The 20200-nt window shown below is 39.1% G+C and overlaps 1 protein-coding gene across 2 annotated transcripts in view; it reads right to left on the reverse strand.

Annotated features, from left to right (window-relative positions):
- Positions 1-16795: 16795 nt before the first annotated feature.
- VSTM2A (V-set and transmembrane domain containing 2A) overlaps positions 16796-20200 on the reverse strand; it is a 44903-nt gene continuing 41498 nt past the window's right edge. Inside the window, exon 5 of one of the 2 annotated variants that reach the window (XM_063301961.1) lies at positions 16796-17047. In XM_063301961.1, the coding sequence (XP_063158031.1) occupies positions 16959-17047 (89 nt within the window). In that variant the 3' untranslated portion in view covers positions 16796-16958. Of the gene's footprint in view, positions 17171-20200 lie in introns of both variants that reach the window. The other variant, XM_063301962.1, reaches the window with a different exon arrangement.

Raw genomic sequence — 20200 nt, forward strand, 5'->3', positions numbered from 1 at the left:
CTGAAATGGACTGGAATGGGCCACTTCACATCAAATGACCACCAGATCTACTACTGTGGACAAGAGGACCACAGAAGAAATGGAGTAGCCTTCATAATTAATAGTAAAGTGGCTAAAGCAGTGCTTGATACAACCCAAAAAACAACAGAATGATCTCAATTTGAATTCATGGCAAGCCATCTAACATCACAGTGATCCAAATATACACCCCAACCACAAATGCTGAAGAAGCTGAAGTAGAGCAGTTCTATGAGGATCTGCAGCACCTACTGGACAACACACCTAAAAGAGCCATTATTTTCATCACAGGAGACTGGAATGCTAAGGTGGGCAGTCAAATGACACCTGGAATTACAGGTAAGTATGGCCTGGGAGAACAAAATGAAGCAGGACATAGGCTGATAGAATTTTGCCAAGACAATTCACTCTGCATAACAAACACTCTCTTCCAACAACCGAAGAGACGGCTTTATACATGGACTTCACCAGATGGACAACACCAAAATCAGATTGACTACATCCTTTGCAGTCAAAGGTGGCGGACATCTGTACAGTCGGTAAAAACAAGACCTGGAGCTGACTGTAGTTCAGATCACGAACTTCTTCTTGCACAATTTAGGATCAGACTAAAGAGATTAGGGAAGACCCACAGATCAGCTAGATATGAGCTCACTAATATGCCTAAGGAATATGCAGTGGAGGTGAAGAATAGATTTAAGGGACTGGACTTAGTAGATAGGGTCCCGGAAGAACTCTGGACAGAAGTTGGCAGCATTGTTCAGGAGGCGGCAACAAAATACATCCCAAAGAAAGAGAAAACCAAGAAGGCAAAATGGCTGTCTGTTGAGACACTAGAAGTAGCCCAAGAAAGAAGGAAAGCAAAAGGCAACAGTGATAGGGGGAGATATGCCCAATTAAATGCAAAATTCCAGAGGTTAGCCAGAAGAGATAAGGAATTATTTTTAAACAAGCAATGCGTGGAAGTGGAAGAAGACAATAGAATAGGAAGGACAAGAGACCTCTTCCAGAAAATTAGAAACATTGGAGGTAAATTCCAGGCAAAAATGGGCATGATCAAAAACAAAGATGGCAAGGACCTAACAGAAGAAGAAGAGATCAAGAAAAGGTGGCAAGAATATACGGGAGACCTGTATAGGAAGGATAACAATATCGGGGATAGCTTTGACGGTGTGGTCAGTGAGCTAGAGCCAGACATCCTGAAGAGTGAGGTTGAGTGGGCCTTAAGAAGCATTGCTAATAACAAGGCAGCAGGAGACGACGGCATCCCAGCTGAACTGTTCAAAATCTTGCAAGATGATGCTGTCAAGGTAATGCATGCTATATGCCAGGAAATTTGGAAAACACAAGAATGGCCATCAGATTGGAAAAAATCAACTTATATCCCCATACCAACAAAGGGAAACACTAAAGACTGTTCAAACTATCGAACAGTGGCACTCATTTCACATGCCAGTAAGGTAATGCTCAAGATCCTACAAGGTAGACTTCAGCAGTTCATGGAGCGAGAATTGCCAGATGTACAAGCTGGGTTTAGAAAAGGCAGAGGAACTAGGGACCAAATTGCCAATATCCACTGGATAATGGAAAAAGCCAGGGAGTTTCAGAAAACCAGCTATTTCTGTTTTATTGACTATTCTAAAGCCTTTGACTGTGTGGACCATAAGAAATTGTGGCAAGTTCTTAGTGGTATGGGGATACCAAGTCATCTTGTCTGCCTCCTGAAGAATCTGTATAACGACCAAGTAGCAACAGTAAGAACAGACCACGGAACAACGGACTGGTTTAAGATTGGGAAAGGAGTATGGCAGGGCTGTATACTCTCACCCTACCTATTCAACTTGTATGCAGAACACATCATGCGACAAGCTGGGCTTGAGGAATCCAAGGCTGGAGTTAAAATCGCTGGAAGAAACATTAACAATCTCAGATATGCAGATGATACCACTTTGATGGCTGAAAGCGAAGAGGAACTGAGGAGCCTTATGCTTAAGGTGAAAGAAGAAAGTGCAAAAGCTGGCTTGCAGCTAAACCTGAAAAAAACCAAGATTATGGCAACCAGCTTGATTGATAACTGGCAAATAGAGGGAGAAAATGTAGAAGCAGTGAAAGACTTTGTATTCCTAGGTGCGAAGATTACTGCAGATGCTGACTGCAGTCAGGAAATCAGAAGACGCTTAATCCTTGGGAGAAGAGCAATGACAAATCTCAATAAAATAGTTAAGAGCAGAGACATCACACTGACAACAAAGGTCCGCATTGTTAAAGCAATGGTGTTCCCCGTAGTAACATATGGCTGCGAGAGCTGGACCATAAGGAAGGCTGAGAGAAGGAAGATCGATGCTTTTGAACTGTGGTGTTGGAGGAAAATTCTGAGAGTGCCTTGGACTGCAAGAAGATCAAACCAGTCCATCCTCCAGGAAATAAAGCCAGACTGCTCACTTGAGGGAATGGTATTAAAGGCAAAAATGAAATACTTTGGCCACATAATGAGAAGACAGGACACCCTGGAGAAGATGCTGATGCTAGGGAGAGTGGAAGGCAAAAGGAAGAGGGGCCGACCAAGGGCAAGGTGGATGGATGATATTCTAGAGGTGACGGACTCGTCCCTGGGGGAGCTGGGGATGTTGACGACCGACAGGAAGCTCTGGCGTGGGCTGGTCCCTGAAGTCACGAAGAGTCGGAAGCGACTAAACGAATAAACAACAATGATGTTCTGTAATGAAATGCAGAATTGTTCCACATTCTGTACAATTATATGTGTTAGATGAGAGGCTGGTTTTATTTTTATATTCCTCGTGCTAACTTTGACATTGGAAACAACTTGTTTATCAGGGATTAAAAGGGTGTAAAATGATCCATTCTGATCTTCACCATGTTTTATTTATCTCTTCAGCCAGTTTTGGAGATCCAATGTACCAGAGTGGATATCTTGCACTAAGTATCTTCACAGTACCCCAGATAGGCTTCCTCCGTTCCACTTGTTATCTTGAGTGAAGGGCTGCAATCTAGCTTGATTAATTATAGAGTTATAAACTAGAATTGATTAGTTGCTGAAGCACCAACTTAAATTTGTGATGACAAATTGATGAGGTCTGAGAATGAAATAAAATTAAAAAATTAATTAAAATTAATTTCATATTAATTTATTTTTCCTTTCTAATTCTATAATGTACAGTAGACTTTCTTTTTTAAAAAACAAACAAACCTCAAGCTAGCTTTCTTAGAAATAAAATTCTGAATGGGAAAATCTTATCTACTCTGGCATCATACATATCACAGCAGCCAAACAGATGCCAGTAAGAAGCATCAAATCAAATCATATTTATTCGGTCAATGACCAGCAAAATTTAAAAGGAGAAAAGCAAAGTAAAACAAACCAAAAAAATACAATAATATACTACAGACTAATAAGATATATCACATAATAATATAGCGTTCACTCTGCTATTACTAGATTAATAGATTTGTTACCTTAGTGGTGTGAGCCTAGAACATTAGGAATTATAAAATAAAAGTAAAACTATATATCCCCTGACAATTTATTAATGAAGATATTTCAAATTTAAAAGTACTTTTTAAAGTAGGGAGTTATTTCTGTATATTGTTTTCTGCTACAGAAATTAAGGTTACTATGGTAACAAATCACTCTGGCAGGGTGAGAAGGTCAAACTTAAGTATCCTCAATTTGGGGGTGAAAAGAATGACCAAATTAGGAAATTGCCTGGAGGGCAGCTTGCCTGGGCTTGGTTTAGTTTCAGTTTCCTTTCTACCTGCCTTCCTCCCTGTCTTCTCTGAGAGCGTGTGTGAATGCACAAGCCTGTAAATATGTTTTTGTGCTTTCTGTAAATAAATTTATTTTTATAGAAATGCCTGGTGTGTGATTTTTCTGATCTCTCTGGGCCAAATGCTTTCCAGCACTCTGCAAGAATTTCTTTGTCTGGTTTTGTCTTATTTTCATTGCAGCAACACAGAATTTGGCAACTGTGCACGTAATGTATGGTTTTAGATCCTGAAGTAGATAGTTCATGTAAAAATTATCTGGATACCCAGGGAATTTATCTATTAGGGGCAAAATGTAGGTTGACCTGATACCCCTGTGAAATTTACAGTGTAGCAGTACATGTGAGATGGTTTCTACTTCCGCTTCACCACATGGGCAGATATGCTCAGCTACAGGGACTTTGTTATACCTGCCTTGGAGTAGTGCAGATGGGAGAATATTGAATCTGGCTTTGAAGAATGTGATTCTCAACTTAGGGAAGGTTAGGTTTAGCAAATAGCACTTTTGTTCTTGTTTATAATGTCATCATAGCTAGTAGGTTTATCCTCCTTTAGAATATGGTTAATATTTTTATTGTGATAGTAGCTATCACAGTACCAAAATTCCCCATAATTGAATTATGTGGGGTATGTATCGACCTCACCCTTTAATTTCCTCAAATGACTTAAGAGAGTATTGGGATATTCTCTTTCCATGCATCAATGATCTTTCCGACAAAGTTAATTTCACTGGTGATGAATTTCAATCTAATGGGTCTGATCTAAACAGTGAACTCTATTTTTGTTTCATAATGTGATTCACCTGAAACTTCTTATGCATTGAAGGAATGCACAAAGAGCTAATACTGTCATGGTGTATAGTCCTGCTTTTCTCCACCAATGTGCCAGCTTATGCATTTGGTGGCCATGTAGATCTGCAAGGGAATCTAGGGGTCTAGGGCTCCACCATGCAAAGGAGGATTCTGTTTCCCCCTTGTGTGGAGGATATTTATTTGTAAAGTTAATATGCACATAGAGCTGCTTCACATGTTTTCAACAGGTAGCTGGTGAGGTGGGGTGGGGCTGCTGGTAATTTATGATCATTTTTGTGGTACCTATTCCTGTGCTGTGTATTTGCTAATGACCAACAGCAAATGCTTGCTTGTCTTTATATACATGACATTTGCACAATGTGATACCCAGCCCCTCAGTGCCTCTCCCTTAGCCTTTCTCTGCTAGTTGGCTGGCCTAGACAGCACTCCTAAGACCTGGGGCTTCAGTCTTAGACTTTGCCACCATCCTTTTCTATTTGAAGAACTGGAGCTATCCCCCCACCCCCAAATCCCATTGATTCCTGGTCAAGAGTCTGAAGGTAGGTGACTAGAAAACAAACCTCAGAATATATCCCACAGAGGACATGATATAACAAAACAAACAAAAATAATAATAGTAACCCATCTGTCTATCTTGATGTCAGTCAATGTAAAAATACTTAATTTCCTTTCTGTTTTACTAGAGTCTTTCAGAAGAAAAAAACCCATCTTAGGTATCAACTTAAGATAAGCACAAGAAAGCAAAAAACTGCTGTTAATTTGCTTTAAAGGTGGTGTGTTTTGGGGGTGGGGGGTTTGGTGCCTTCAAGTCAGTCTCGACTCCTAGTGACTACCTGGATAAATCCATGCAGTTTTCTCTGTAAGATTTTCAGAAGTGGTTTACACTTGCCTTCTTTCCAGGGCTGAGATAGAGGGACTGGCCCAAAGTCACTCATCTGGTTTTGTGTCTAAGGCAGGACAAGAACTCATGGATGGTCTGCCAGTTTCTAGCCCAGTGACTTTTACTATTACATCAAAATGGATCTCACTCTTAGCAAATGCCAGTCTAGGTGAAGAGAACTACATATCACTACATAGAAAAATACAAAATCTTGTACTTTGGTAAATATATGAATTGGCCTTATTCTGAGACAGGCATCAGCTTTACAAGAACTTAGAGATCTTTTATTTTCTGTACACACCAGTCATTGAATGCAGGAAGAACATACATTGGTCCCCGTGGAATTATAGGGTAATCAAACCTCTCCAACTAAAAATGAGATCACTAAGCTAGATAAGATATCTATCATGTGTGACCTTCAAACCAAACACAAAACTTAAGTGATGTTATTTGTGGGGCAGGTATGGGCAAACATCTGTTTCCCAGGCCATCTTTGCTTCGAGCATGTTTGTTGGGGATTGGATGTCAGTAAAGGGAGGGGAATACACAGATGATACACAAATTCACTCTGATGCAACTTCATTTGCACAGACATAAAAAGATACACATATCCCAATGATATATCTTTTACACAACCTAACTCATACTGTGTGGCTTTAGAAAAAATGAAAGGGCATAGGGGTAAGAAGGAAATGTATTATCTCAAAAGAGCTTTGTGGGCTGGTAAAATCTGTGTTGTCTAGAAGCAGTTCATCACAGACCGCTGCATAAACTAGCTTTTTGGGGTCCTTCAGCAAGTTGTCGGTACAATTTTCAAAAGGCATGGCCCAATGGAGAAGTCTCTCATGCTGCCTCTATGAAAAAGGAGACTGTCGGGGTCGACTTAGGTGATGGGCCTTTGCAGGTGCAGGGCTACTATCCCAAACCTGACTTTTCTTCCCAAAAAGGTTATCCCTTCCAAGTTGGTTAAGCTAAGAATAAAATACATTCATCAAACCCTTGAAGTGTTGTAATCCAACTTGGCTGATAGCTTGGTGTAATGGTGCAGACCTTCATTACATCAACAAGATGGTTCTTGATTAAAAAAATAACAACAATTTGTATAATGCTTTCTGTTCAAGAAATGATACATAAAGAAGCAGTGCTGAATATTTAGACAAAGGGAAAAATAAAATTCAATTCAAGAAATACTGACCAGATAGCCAAGTTATTTATATGGACTCATGTTAAAAAATGCACTATGTACTTAGCATTGTTCAACTAAAGTAATTGTGCTGGAATAACCTTTGAAATGTGTAATTTGATCTCATTTGTCCATCATGTTTTTAGCTCTGTATACAACAGCTGACATTTACACATACTATAACATAGCCAAGCGCAAATATTCTTTCCAGCTATAGCAGTGTAACAAAGATTTTCAGATGGGAAGGGAAGGTTGGGAAGAAGTCTTTTTTCTTATGCATACTCAATTCAAACAGCTGAATAGCTGGCTAGATTACCATGATGATTTATATCTCATTAGGTGAGTTTGTCATAGCAAAACCTCCAAAAGTCCTCTGATGGCAATTCTTAAAGAGTAGTCCATAGATTTTTTATGAACCAGATCTCACTTCCTCAGATTCTAAGTGGGCATGGAGAGAGAGGCATACATGTACACACATGAGCACATGCATCCACACAAAGTGTCTGCTTCTCTTAACGCTTATTCATCTCACAAAATGCCTACAGCCCATGCATTGTGGCATCACAAGTTCTCCAATTCTTCTTCAGGATAGCAGATAGTCTATGTCATGAGTACTGATGGTGAGCAGGAGGGGGCCCCTATCCAGGGGGGAAAACGCATGCGTAGTACTGAGGAGTTAAGCAGCCATTCAAAGAGACACAGATCAGACCCACCTTGACTTTTGGGTTTATCTGTCTGGGTTTTCCCACGCTTCTTCAGTTTGTTAGAATTTTCTGTCTAATGTAGCAGTAATAAAACACTAGAGACTTATTCCTCATCTCAGTGTGGTTCCTGCCTGTTAGGACAGTCTATTTGTGATTTGGGTCACTTTTGCGAGGGTCAGCTGAAGTCTGTTCTATTCTATTTCCATCCAATTTTAAAATGTACAGAAATTCACAATTAAATCACATACTTTTCTCCATAAAATACAAACCTGATATACAATGCTATCTAGAATACATTTCATGTGCAATTTCCATAACATTATACATATTTGGTGTGCCACTTCCCTAATATATGGGGAGGAAAAAGAGAGAAAGTCAAGAACTGCATTATAAAATTCAGTGAAAACCAAAGATAATTGCATTGCATCCCATGTATTAATTCAGAACATGAGTATTACTCTGATTCACTAAAAATGCATATTTACTGAACAAAATTTTGCCCCATCTCTAGGTCAGGTCTGGTTTTTAAATAGGGCTGATTAGCTTTTAGATTAGATAAACATGTGGTCCAGTTGGACCTAATATTCAGTGATTTAAAAAGAATTTTGTTTTGAGAACTTTGAAAATAATTGTATATTGTTCCTTTTGCATTTTAAAAACCAAGGGGCTGGCAGGAGCAATCTGACAGTGACCTGTGCTTTCAAAAATAAGAACCTCACATTATTGTTGTGTTTAACTGCAGTCCTGCATTTTGCATCATTTTTTGCCTCCCCCATAAAAGTGTGCAGATGGGAGGAATATTCATAACTTTGTTCGGGTGTGTTTGCAAGGGACCTGCTTCTGTGATAGGCTTGCAGCTTCCTTCCCTTCTTGGAATATCAATAGGAGGACTGTTTATACGGCAATCTTAGGAAAGAAGATGGCTAGGCAGGCTGCCTGCGTTTGTGTGATGATTTAAAGGCAAAGGTTAGCTTTAAACTCTCTTTGTCTCTCCCTTCCCCATACACACATACACAAGCACACAAAAATCACAGCTCTCAGATATGCTTGCATCGTTCCTTGAATTCCCATAGGTTTATTTCCTAATTGATATCATCCTGTATGTATTATAGAGGAAGTTATGGAGGCTGATAATTGAACTATACACTTTTAAAAATTAAAAAATTGTTTAAGTTAAAAATGTTTGCATACCACTTGGATATTTTGCCTCCTGGAATGACTTTGGTGTAACTTTCTCCCACAGGTATTCCACAAGTAGGTTGATTGGGGGGACTTGTGAGTTTTCATCTAAGTTTTTAATTTTTAAAGAATGCTCCCACTCTTTCAATGAATGTTTTCATTCAGAAAATGGAAGGTAACAAAATGAAATACATATTTTTGACAAAGAACACACACATACATACATACATACATACATACATACATACATGAGAAAGGTGAGAGGAAGAAGAAATAAAATGTAGGAAGAGAGATGTATGTGAAAGAAGGAGAAAGAAGTATAGAAGGCAGAAGAGAAAAAGAAAGAGGAGAAAGGAGTAGAAAGGAACAAGAAAGAAAAAGGAAGGAGGAGGAGGAGGAGGAGGAGATTATTGTCAACAATAAAACATAATTTAAGTACATTGGGAGCAGGATATTGAATGTGATCCAGAGCTTACTCTCTTCTTCTCACTATTAGCTTCAGTTCTTCAGGTTCCCTCTCTGAAAATTAAAAAAAAAAAATCAGGAATAGGTATCTATTCCTTTATTTTCCACAGACAGGATGGACACAAATACTTTTCCATGAAAAGCACTATCTACTTTCAGCATGTCAATTTATCTAGTGGGTCCACATCCTTTCTAGATGATTTCCTGTTGCTGTTGCATTTTTTTTAATGTGACAATAATATGCCCCTCAAATTATCATCATCATCATCTTCATCATCATCTCTATTATCTGCTTGCATTTTTTACCCAACAGATATGTTCCTCCTTATTATCCTATTCTGAGGAAGGCTTTAATTTTTTCAGTTCTAAGAACATCCTTGATTCTGCTATTTAAATATGCTTGTATCCACTGGGGCATTGTAGGACTTTTTAAAGTATGTGGTAATGTATGTACTCTATTATATTTTGAATAACTGCAAAGAGTCCTGGAAAGAACTGATTCTCTTCACTTCTGCGTTATCATTCTATTCTTCTCTACCCCTCTCTTCTTTTTAATGAAAATCCTTCCTTTCTTGCTAATTACCTATTTAACCTGAAGCACTGTAGTTCAGTGTTTTCAATCGTCTCAGAAACTTATTTTACACAGTTCCAAACCAAGTCAAACTGAGCTTACTGTCATTAGTTCCATAAAAAAAGGCTCTAGAACAATCATTTAGGATATTTAGAAAAGTATCTGTGTATGTGTGGAATTATCTGGCCTATTTAGAACACTCCTCTGATTTTATTCTCCATCTCAAGGTCATACCAAATACTTGCTGGGGGACCATATAATAATATTCCTAGTGCTACATAAATGTGGGCGCACCACACTGCGACCCATAACAATTCCGTGAAGTAATTTCTTGTCACGCTGTTAGCAACTAGGAGAGAGGAATAAAACCCCACAGGCAGACCCCTTCTTCAATGGATTCCCATGGATTCCCCAAGTCAGGGTAAGCCTTCTGCCTACCCTATTCTTAGTTCTTCCATAAAGGACTTCAGCCTTCCTGAGAACCAGTGAGCATATTTCTAAGACTTCTGTCCAATAGGCAGATATTCATGCAGATAACACATGCTTAGCCCTTTCTGTCATTCTTGCTGGGTGAATGTTTTTGTTCAACTGAGTGGTTTCCTCTTAAGGGAGGTTGACTGCCCTGGCTTCCTTGACATTTTATTAAACTTGAGCAAATACTTAACTCACATGTCTTCTTAAATATATATCCATCAGTGAGTTCGAGATGTTTTGTTCACTCCCTCATGACCTTGAAACAAGGCTATCCAACACACTTTTATACTCTAGTTAAATCCCTCCCAATTGCTACTGTAACTTGGCAGAATAGGCAGATATATGGAATTTTGATGATCATGGGGAAAGATGCAAAGGAGCTGCACAGTGCCTCTGCAGGGCTCAGAAGGACAAGCCAGTTTAGACTTGAATGAGAAAGTCATGCAATTCCTCAGAAAATATTTTAATCTCTGTCATATGAAATTGCTTTGTATGTCCTGTTTCCTAAAAAAGGAATAAGAATTCAATTGCTGTGAACTTAAATAATCAAAATACCATCTGTGATGAATTTTGAATAGGGGAGGGGGGTGTTCATTCTCCAGTCATAATCCAGGCTAATTTTACCTCCACTTTTTGCTTGGCCCAGGCCACTCGCCACTTCCTAAGGACAAGAAGACATAATGGCATCTTCCACTCTCAGCCGATTATAAAGATGCCTCACATCTGCATTGCCCACCTTTGATTCAAAACTGATGCTTTCTGACCAGAACTGTCTTAAGTCCTTCAGAGCAGATATTCAAATTGAGCAGCAGCCCCAACTCCAATTAGCTGCAGTGCCTGGCCAGGCTCTTCTCCTTTACTAGTAGCCATTGCCCTGTGCAGCCATTTCATCCTGGGCTGCCAGCCTGTGAGGTTCTCCATATCTTATTTATTTAGTTATTTAGATTTATAGGCCACCCATCTCATATATATGACTGGGTGGCTAACAATTAAAGCAGAGTAAAAACTATAAAAATAACAAAAACAGCATAGAAACAGCAGCCGAGAACATTCATGACCACTCAAATTAACCATGAAATGGGCTCACCCATACTATCATGCCCCAGGCTTGATCAGCAAATCTAGGTTTTTAGTGCCTGTGAAAGGCCAGCAGAGTCAGGGCAAGTCTGATTTCTAGGAGAATGATATTCCAGAGGGCGGGTACCATGGCAGAAAAGGCCCTCCTCCTGGGTCCCACTAGATGGCAGTCTCTTGCAGATGGGACCCAGAGCATACCTCTCCTGCCAGATCCAACAGGATGGGTAGACACCACTGGGGAGAGATGGTCCTGTAAGTAACCCATCCCCAAGCCACGAAGGGCTTTAAAGGTGCAGTTCACAGAGCAGAGGTGTCATGGCACCCTTAATGCCTGCGCTGCTGCATTTGCACCAGCTGAAGCTTTTGAATACTCTTCAAGGGCAGCCCCATGTAGAACATGTTGCAGTAATCCAATCAGCAGGTGACTAAGGCATGAATGACTGTGAACAGGGCCTCCTGTTCCAGGAATGAGCACAACTGGTGCTCATGAGCTATTCAAAAGCTCTCCTGACCATGACTGCCACCTGCTCAGCAAGCAGGAGCCCCAAGTCCAAAAAGACTCCGAACTGCACACAGGATCTGTCTGGGGCAGTGTGACTCCATCCAGAACAAGAGATGGAAGATCCCCAGAACCAAGGGATCCTAAAACCCAAAGCCCCTTGGTCTTATTAGGATTGAGCTGAAGTCTATTGTTCCTCATCCAGACCCCTACAGCCTCCAGACACAGAGACAGGACTTCCACGGCATCACTTGCATGGCCAAAGGTGGAGATGTATAATTGGGGATCATCTGCATACTGATGATGCCTGACCCTGAACCAATGGATGACCTCACCCAGTGGCTTCATGTGGACATTAAATAGAAGAGGAGAGAGTACCAAGCTCTTCAGCATCCCACTTATCAGAGGCCATGGGCTGGACCTCTCCTCCCCTATCAACACTGACTGGAACCAACCCTGGAGGAAGGAGAAGAACCACCCCCAACCCTGAAAGCCAGTCCAGAAGGATACCATGATTGATGGTATTGAAAGCCACTGAGATGTCAAGAAGAACAAGGATGGACACAACACCCCCATCCCACTCCCTGCCAGAGATCATGCAAGATCTTTGTAATCCTGCAGTTGATCCAACAATGGCCCATTAAGTCAATGAACTATCCTCAACCCTATAGGTTCCTGCTCCATTCAACCCTTACATCTCCCAGTGGGCCCCCTTTCAGTTTTTGCCCAGTGGAACATACTCCCCTTGTTTTCCCATCCTCTGACTACAGCACTGCAAAGTTTTACTTTCCTTCCCTTTTTCTTTTTGGGGAAAAAAAGTATCAAAGAGGGCACATTCCTACTTTGTTTCAATGAAGCTGACCTATCAGTTCTTCCATGCTACAAAGCTTCCCTGGACCGTCAATGGAATGCAGGAACAAAAAAACAACCTGTTTCCTGTTGCTATGATTACTGTAGCATCAAAGCAATGATTGAACCATTAAAAAGTGGGGGGAGGGGAGGGGAGGGGAGGGGAGGGAGGAACGGGTCTGCTTTAGTGTGAAAGGAGGTAATGTGAGAAGGGGGTGGAAAGGCATCCATAGATACAAACATCTGGGAAAGCAAATGAAAATCACAGGACTAGTGAGGAGGAAACAGTCCTTAAAAGGTAAAGGCAAGCAGTGGTAGACTGGTCCACACAAGATCCAGCCAATGAGGCTTGTCTTCCCTGCATGGATAGGAAGGACCAGAAGCAGAGGAACAACCAATCTGATCCATGGTGGCCACAGTCTGGACTGAGCACCAGCCCAGCCCACTGCAATCTGAACTGGAGTTCCTGAAGTTGGCTTAAGAGACAAGCAGTTTAGACTACAGTGTGGAATTGCCCTAGAGCTGTTCTTTGCATCCCAAGTTAAGTCCCAGAGATAACCTTTGTCAGGTTATGACAGAATTCTCTTCCTACCCTGCTATAGTTCTAAGTTGCTCAGGCATTCATGTAGCCAATACATGTTGATGTAGTTTGTTGATTCATACAAATAATGCCACCTCTAGTGTAGCTCTTACATGAATTTATCTGCTGCTTCTGGTCAGAATCTCTGTGGGTGGAGTGGAGTGGAGAGAGAGTATTTCCATGATGCATAATATGAACCACAATTTTACTGTTTCGCTGGACATAACCTGTAGCAACTCTGAACCCTTGCATCATTATACAGATGTTGACATTCATAACATCACCTACCTCTGCCCAAAGAAGTCTGCAGATGAATTATTCACACCGGTGTAAGTCTCCAGTGAAACTAAGTGTCCTCTGAATGTAAGCCCACACATACACAGAAAGAAATTTCACTAATCTATTTGAAATCCTTTTTATTTCCTTCAAAGGCCCTTTGAAATTCCACCCCAGTAGAAACATTCATATTTTCTAACATCAAATCAAATAAACAAAAAAATAAAAATCCCTTCTTCAGTGGTAGTGGTCTTATTTAGTGTGATTCACTAGACAACATCTAACCATTTGCTCTTAATCACTAGAAGGGTATTGCTTCAAACGACCAAGTGTAACATTTGCACTACTGCTCAATGCCTGGAATTTTTCAGTTGTAGGCAAGAATATTAAATAAGAAAGAACTGGGTATATTGTTCCCATGAGAGGAACTTTATTCTTAAAAATTATTGATTGTTAAATTTCATCACTGTTCCCAGTACCAAACTTGGGTGGACTCATATCTATCATCCTTAAAAATAAAATGGAACCCTTCCCCCCAAAGTGAGTTGTACTTTCCAAATATTTGGTGGAATTCAAGGAAAAGGATATCAGTCATAAACTATACCATTTTACAGAACTGAAGCAAAACAGTTTTGCACAATAATTGCGAGATCCAAAACCTGAAGACTGAGACAGAACCGTTTTAAGACTCTGATTGGCCCATGAGCAGAATGCTCATTTGAGAATTCACCACTTTCTTCTTGCTGCATCCTACATCAATGCCTTTTTTTAATCCAATGTTTTATGTCTGTTGAATTCTGTAGTCCAATAATCAGGAGCATGTCGAGAAATATGAAATACTGAAATATTAAACAGATTATTTTTTTACCTTGAATAAAAAGCATTGTTCCATTTGATCACTTAAAACAGTGAGCTATGTTTTGGATGGGGCTCCTGCCCATAACAAATCTCTTATTGCTATCCAACCCTATAAAATCCCTTACTGAAGGTGTCTGCTTAAAAAAAGAAATTGGAGGTGGAGGAGAGCAGTTTATAATACATTGTAGACAGGGAGTAGCAGCTGTGTATTGTGAAACTAAAACCTGCCCTTTGGAGGGGTGAAGAGGAAATACATAAAAAAAATATATATTGCCCTGGAATGTTGTCACTGTCTGGCAACAAAATCTCTGATTTGAATCTTACACGTGCTCTAAGAGGTATGGGAAATGACGGTTTTAAGATGGGGGAAGAGAGAAAAGGGAAAGGTACTCCCTTCTCCTAAACTCTGCAGCATCAGGACAACCCCAATTCTTTTTGTTTAAGCCTGCAGGAGTGAGTGTCAGATGGAAGAAGATGACGGAGTCAACTGGCAGCAAGAATTACAAAAAGAAAAACAGCCAGTTACCCATGAACCTGATACTTTGTTCCCTAGTCTATTTCACATTTCAGTGTCTTGCTGAATGGAGTTCTTGTTCATAATAACTTTGTTGCCAGACTCCTGCATTATGGATTTCTTTATTAAGTTTTATACGTATTATGAGTATAAGTTTTTATCTATTCCTACTCATGCCTAGTGCTTTGTTTTCATCTGGTTCTTAAGGAACAGCTTCTCTCACACAAGGATGAGAAAAATCAGGAAATTAAGAAACTTTTCTCAAGCCCTAGTTTTGGAAGATTGAGCCTCCTTGGCCTCTGGCCATCCCTCGTGTGCTGTCATTTTGGTACCACAAAATGCTTTAATGGGCATTCCAGCTCCTCTGCACAGGAAGAAGTTGCTGTTGGCAAATTACTTACATCCCATCATTTTACCAAAGATCCCAAGGCAATATAAACAGTTCTATATGGAGAACAAGGAATCACTATCAAATAATCCTCAGCACTGCTATCAAATTACCATGCCAAATATTTTGGGGGTGAGTTGAAAACTAAAATAAATCTATGTATGTGGATGGGATCGAGATTCAGATTTTAAAAAAAAGCCTACTCAGTACAGTAGAGTGAGTTGCATTCTGTATTAGGGCAAGGGAAGAACTGCTCATTACAAATAATTGTTATTTTCCCTTGAGGCTTATTTGTTGAGATTGTATGCCATTAACAGGAGCGTGGGTTCATTTAATATACAGTTCTTAGCACATTCTTAGGCTGTTGGTGCTCATTTAGCTAGGAAATATGAAGACTTGGACATTTAAAAAGATCTGATTTCATAGAGAACTGTCATTTTCTTATAAGCTGTCTCATTATCACATCAAATACACAAGTCATTTAGAATATACTAATTATGTTAATTGCCTCATAAAGGAGACAGCTTCCTATCTTCTGAGTAAATTTAGTTATTGGTATACCAAATTCTTTTTCATTAGTTTTATTAAAAGAAATTAAAAAGAAAACCCACCCAACCAAAGGTCAGGGTGTTTTTCCTCTCTCTCTTCTCCTTCTTCTTCTTCTTCCTTCTTTCTATATTTTTTTCTTTTCTTTTCAGGGCTGTATGTAACTGATGAAAGATATTCCAGAAATAATTCCACCATGTCTGCGCAACTCAAATACTTTCTGCTGGAGACCATAACAAATTTAATGTGCATTTTTACAGAGTAAACAGAGGGTTGCATTGCCATCAGTAAGGACTCAGGCCAGTGGAAAGTGATTGCATGAATTACAAAATCCCACATAGTACTGAATCACAACTTAAAATGAATGCTTTGGTGAAAGGAAACAGAGATGTCAAGTTGGTGGCACCACACTGAGATAATATTCAAAACTGGCTTGTAAGATGTGCCAAGGAACATCTATTCTGAAGTTGTATCACACATGTAAGCAGTTTACAGAATGTAAGTTAAGTTTGCATATACAGGAATTGCAAAATTAAAGAAAACCCACCAAAGTAGAGAATACACACAAATGAAATATGTATTTATAGAAACCTTCAAGTACTCCATGGGGGTTGGCCAGGCTAATAATTGCCACCATCAAACAGGAAAGAAAGGAATCAATAATCATGAGAGGAAGAAATCAAATAAGAAAGCCCAACAGAGGCCCCAACACTTTCCTGCATGTCTTCCATCCTTATAGACTTCTTGTATTTATTAGCCACGTTGGGTTTTTGTCAAGATTTGTCATCTAGAAAAGCAGGTCTTCCAAAGGACAATGGCATTTCCCTCTGCTGCCATCCTGGTAGTGTTGTTTGCATCTTGTAAGCTGGAGAGGTTACGTGCTGAGATGTGGTATGGGGGAAGTTGGTTCATTATCCTTCTGCTTAGAGTTATGACTTTCCAGGGGTAAGAACCATGTCCAGTTTGATAATACCAAAAACAAAACAAAACAAAAAAAACACCTGAAGAGTTAAGGGAATTCAGCACTTTTGTTCATTTGAATCAAGAAAAGGAAAAGTAAAGAAAAAGAAAAAAGATACATTGCCACATTGAACAATATTCTGCTACATTGCTCCAGTTCCCCTCAAAAAGGAAAAAAGAAAAAGGCAAAAGAGAGAAAAAGAAAATAGAAAAAAGATAGATTCAAAAGAAAGGAAGAAACTTGGTGCTAGCCTCTTCTCTCTCTCTCTCTCTCTCTCTTTAAAGTTTAATTTTATTTTTTTGTATGTGTTTCCTGAAGAAGGTGCTCCTTTGTGTAGAGAGTTAGAGTACTTTGGGTGCAGGGTGGTGGTTGGAAGTTAGGGTCAACTTTGCTGTCCGCTCCGTAGATTTTACAGGCGATTTGCTCTTTGCTTTAAGAAGAGAAAGTGATATTGGAAAAAGTCAGCACTTTTTAGATCAAAGCAAAGCACCCTTCACAAAGCCACAAACAAGAAGCAGGACAGAAAGTCCATGGCTTGTAGCTATCCTCGCACCTGCGGAAGAAGTTATAAGATATTCGCTCATCTTGCAGATTTCCAATGCTCCTTTATAAGGCTGTTTAAACATATACATTCATATATTTAATTAGCTTGCCAGCTTGGCTCTTGTGCCCATGACTTTCTTGGCATGCACTGCAAATAACAACACATACAAAGGATTTCAGTCCCACAGAGGTGCTTTGCTTTGTACTTTTGTATGTTTCTATTTTCCTCTAACAATATAATCCAATCATCATACGGAAGTGGAGCACTCTGAACACACTCCACCTCAAACCATTCTTTATCCCCAAATCTCAAAAACAACTTTGCAAAGATCAACTTGGCTGATAGCAAAGGAGTCCCTGACAAAGCAACCTCTTCATGACTAGAAAGAAATGATCCAGGACAGTCCTTGAGACTGGTTTGTGGAATTTGTGACTCATCTCATTGTACAGAGAACAGCAGTGAAGAATGGTGGCCTGCAGTGAACTTTATACCGCAAAGTGGGCTGCAAACACAGAGGATAATTCAAACCCTCCCAAGTCAACATATACGGGCAGTCAGCTGTCTTTGGTTTGGCGGGAGACCAGTTCTGCAATCCACAATTAAAATGTCTACTTTTAGAAAAGAGAAGTGTTTTTTTAAAAAAAGGGTACGTTTAAAGGTATCTCTAAAGGTATCTGTTGTATGTATGTATTCATAAGCCTATTACAGATTAGGTGACAACCCATCCTGGTTTTTTTAAGGATTTTTGGAGGGGATCCTTGTTTAAGCTTTGAAATTATTATATGTATTATTCAGTCATACACATTTACAGAAGATTTTTGTGTTTTATGGTATAACATGTTATGAAAGGTAAACTACAGAGACTAATACACCTGAAGTGTATGGAGTGATATTTTTTGCTTTGATGATTACTAAGAAAATGTGCATATATCTTCACAGATATTAATTACTGTACATGAACAATCTATAAATGGAGATAAAAAGTAGCAGAATGTCCCTTGTCTCATCCTTAATACTGTGCATACTCCTAGCACTGTATCCCAACTCCATACTCTGAAATAGAATCTGCCAAGCGTGCCCACTCAAGTTCAGCTGAACTGAAAATATGAAGATTTTTCAAGCACTCAGAAGCACTGCATGATCTGGAAAACCAAGTGCAAGGAATGCATGTTCAGCTGCTCCTGCAGAATAAGTAGTGTGATCCCATATCCTTCTGTACTTATAGATCACACTTATAATTAGCTATAAAAACCTCAAGTGCTCATAGACACTTGGATTATGACATACATACATACATTCCATAATAAATGTTCCTGTGCTTGGATTCCATTGGTCATGGTGTAAACCAAGTAATTTAAAACACTTAAAGTATATTGCTGAATGAAAGAAAAAAAAAAGACCTTTCCCTTGGATAACTACCCTTGCAAAACTGGGAACAATTTATTTGACTGAACTCCAACTGGGATCACACATTTTTTGTGAAGCTAGTTTGGAACTAAGATGTAAACATTTTCTTTAGGTTACAGTAGACTTCTTAGTTTTGTTTCATTTAGTTTCATTTCATTTCATTTCATTTCGTTTCGTTTCATTCAAACACAAATTAAAGTTAATCGTGATATATAAAGATTGAAAGAAAATTCAATAAAATTTCTCCCTAAAATTCCCAAGGGTATTTCTAACAAAGAATATGTTTTAATTGACTGCACATTATTTTAAAGAATTCTTGATCTTCATAAAAAAAATCTATTGATAAAATGTGATTTGCAAAAGTACTGTCATGCATGATTATAGCTCTTTTATGACTTTCAATCATATTAAACTATTTATTTTGCTATCTATCTATAGTTCTCTTCGTGCCTTTGTATTATAATCAGGAGAATCCATTTTGTCTAAACATCAATATGACTTTAAATGCATGACCTCAGCTGCCCCATATATTCTGATCCTGTTACTTAAGATAGCAACATGTTCACAATATCTCCCACCCCCTAGATGCAAAACAAATAAAGAATTGAAGGGGAATGCTAAGAATAATAAAAATCCACTGTGGATCTTCTATAAATAAGCAGGACACAAGAAGAAACAGTGACTGGCCACAGCTACTCGTTAAAGTTAGTGCATCACTTGGCTTTAAAAAATGTATGGTCAGAATATCTGCATGCCATAGATGGATTTGTATAAATTATATATGGGGTTTTATATATTGGAACAAATTTGTGATTTCCACAAGGGAGAGGTTAGAGGATGTATACACACACACATCCACACTTAGGAAAATGTGAAAAATTTCAAAGATAGGTTATTTGGATCTGTTTCCAAAGCTGCAGTTGAAACTTGATGTGGATATTGCTTGAAATGCTACCATAGATTTAAATTGATTCTACAAAGAACCCTTCATTATAATGATGCTATGTTCATCTTCAAGTGAACTGGGTGGTTTTAGTCTATTCCATTAATCTATGGAATGGTGTAATGGTTTTTTAAGAAAGTCAGCAGAAATGTTGGAGTCCTAATTAATTATAGGAGGAAACTGAGAGAAACTGAGAGAGGGGAGGAGGAGGGAGGTTTCTCCAGCTAAGGGGCAGGATAAGAATTTTCTTATTTATGTGGTTGATGAGAGACAAAGATTGAAGCCCACCCACTGTTCCATGTGAGCAAGTAAAGAGCTGAAGCTCTTCTAGCGCTGTCCAGAGAATGAACATTAAATATTAATATTAAAGAGTTTTAAGTCATCATGTAATTTGTTTGCCTTTGGCTTAGCATGTTCTGTGAACTTTGTTTATTATACCTGGGTTTTTTATTTTACATGATATATAAACCCATTCAGTTGTAGGTTAATTACATGATGCTTAAGGAAACAACAGTTTAACACAATGTGCAACCCAGTCATTTTAACCCCTTAGGAAGCAGCTGCCAATCTTTCTTGGCCTCATTTGCTCTCATGCTTGGATTTAATTGCAGAGTTCTGCATGACTTGGTTTAAGGGATATGCAACAAATAGTGATCCCAAATGACCATAGCCATATATTCTCTTCAGCA

The sequence above is a fragment of the Candoia aspera genome, chromosome 4 (assembly GCF_035149785.1).
Source record: "Candoia aspera isolate rCanAsp1 chromosome 4, rCanAsp1.hap2, whole genome shotgun sequence".
Taxonomy (NCBI): Eukaryota; Metazoa; Chordata; class Lepidosauria; order Squamata; family Boidae; genus Candoia; species Candoia aspera.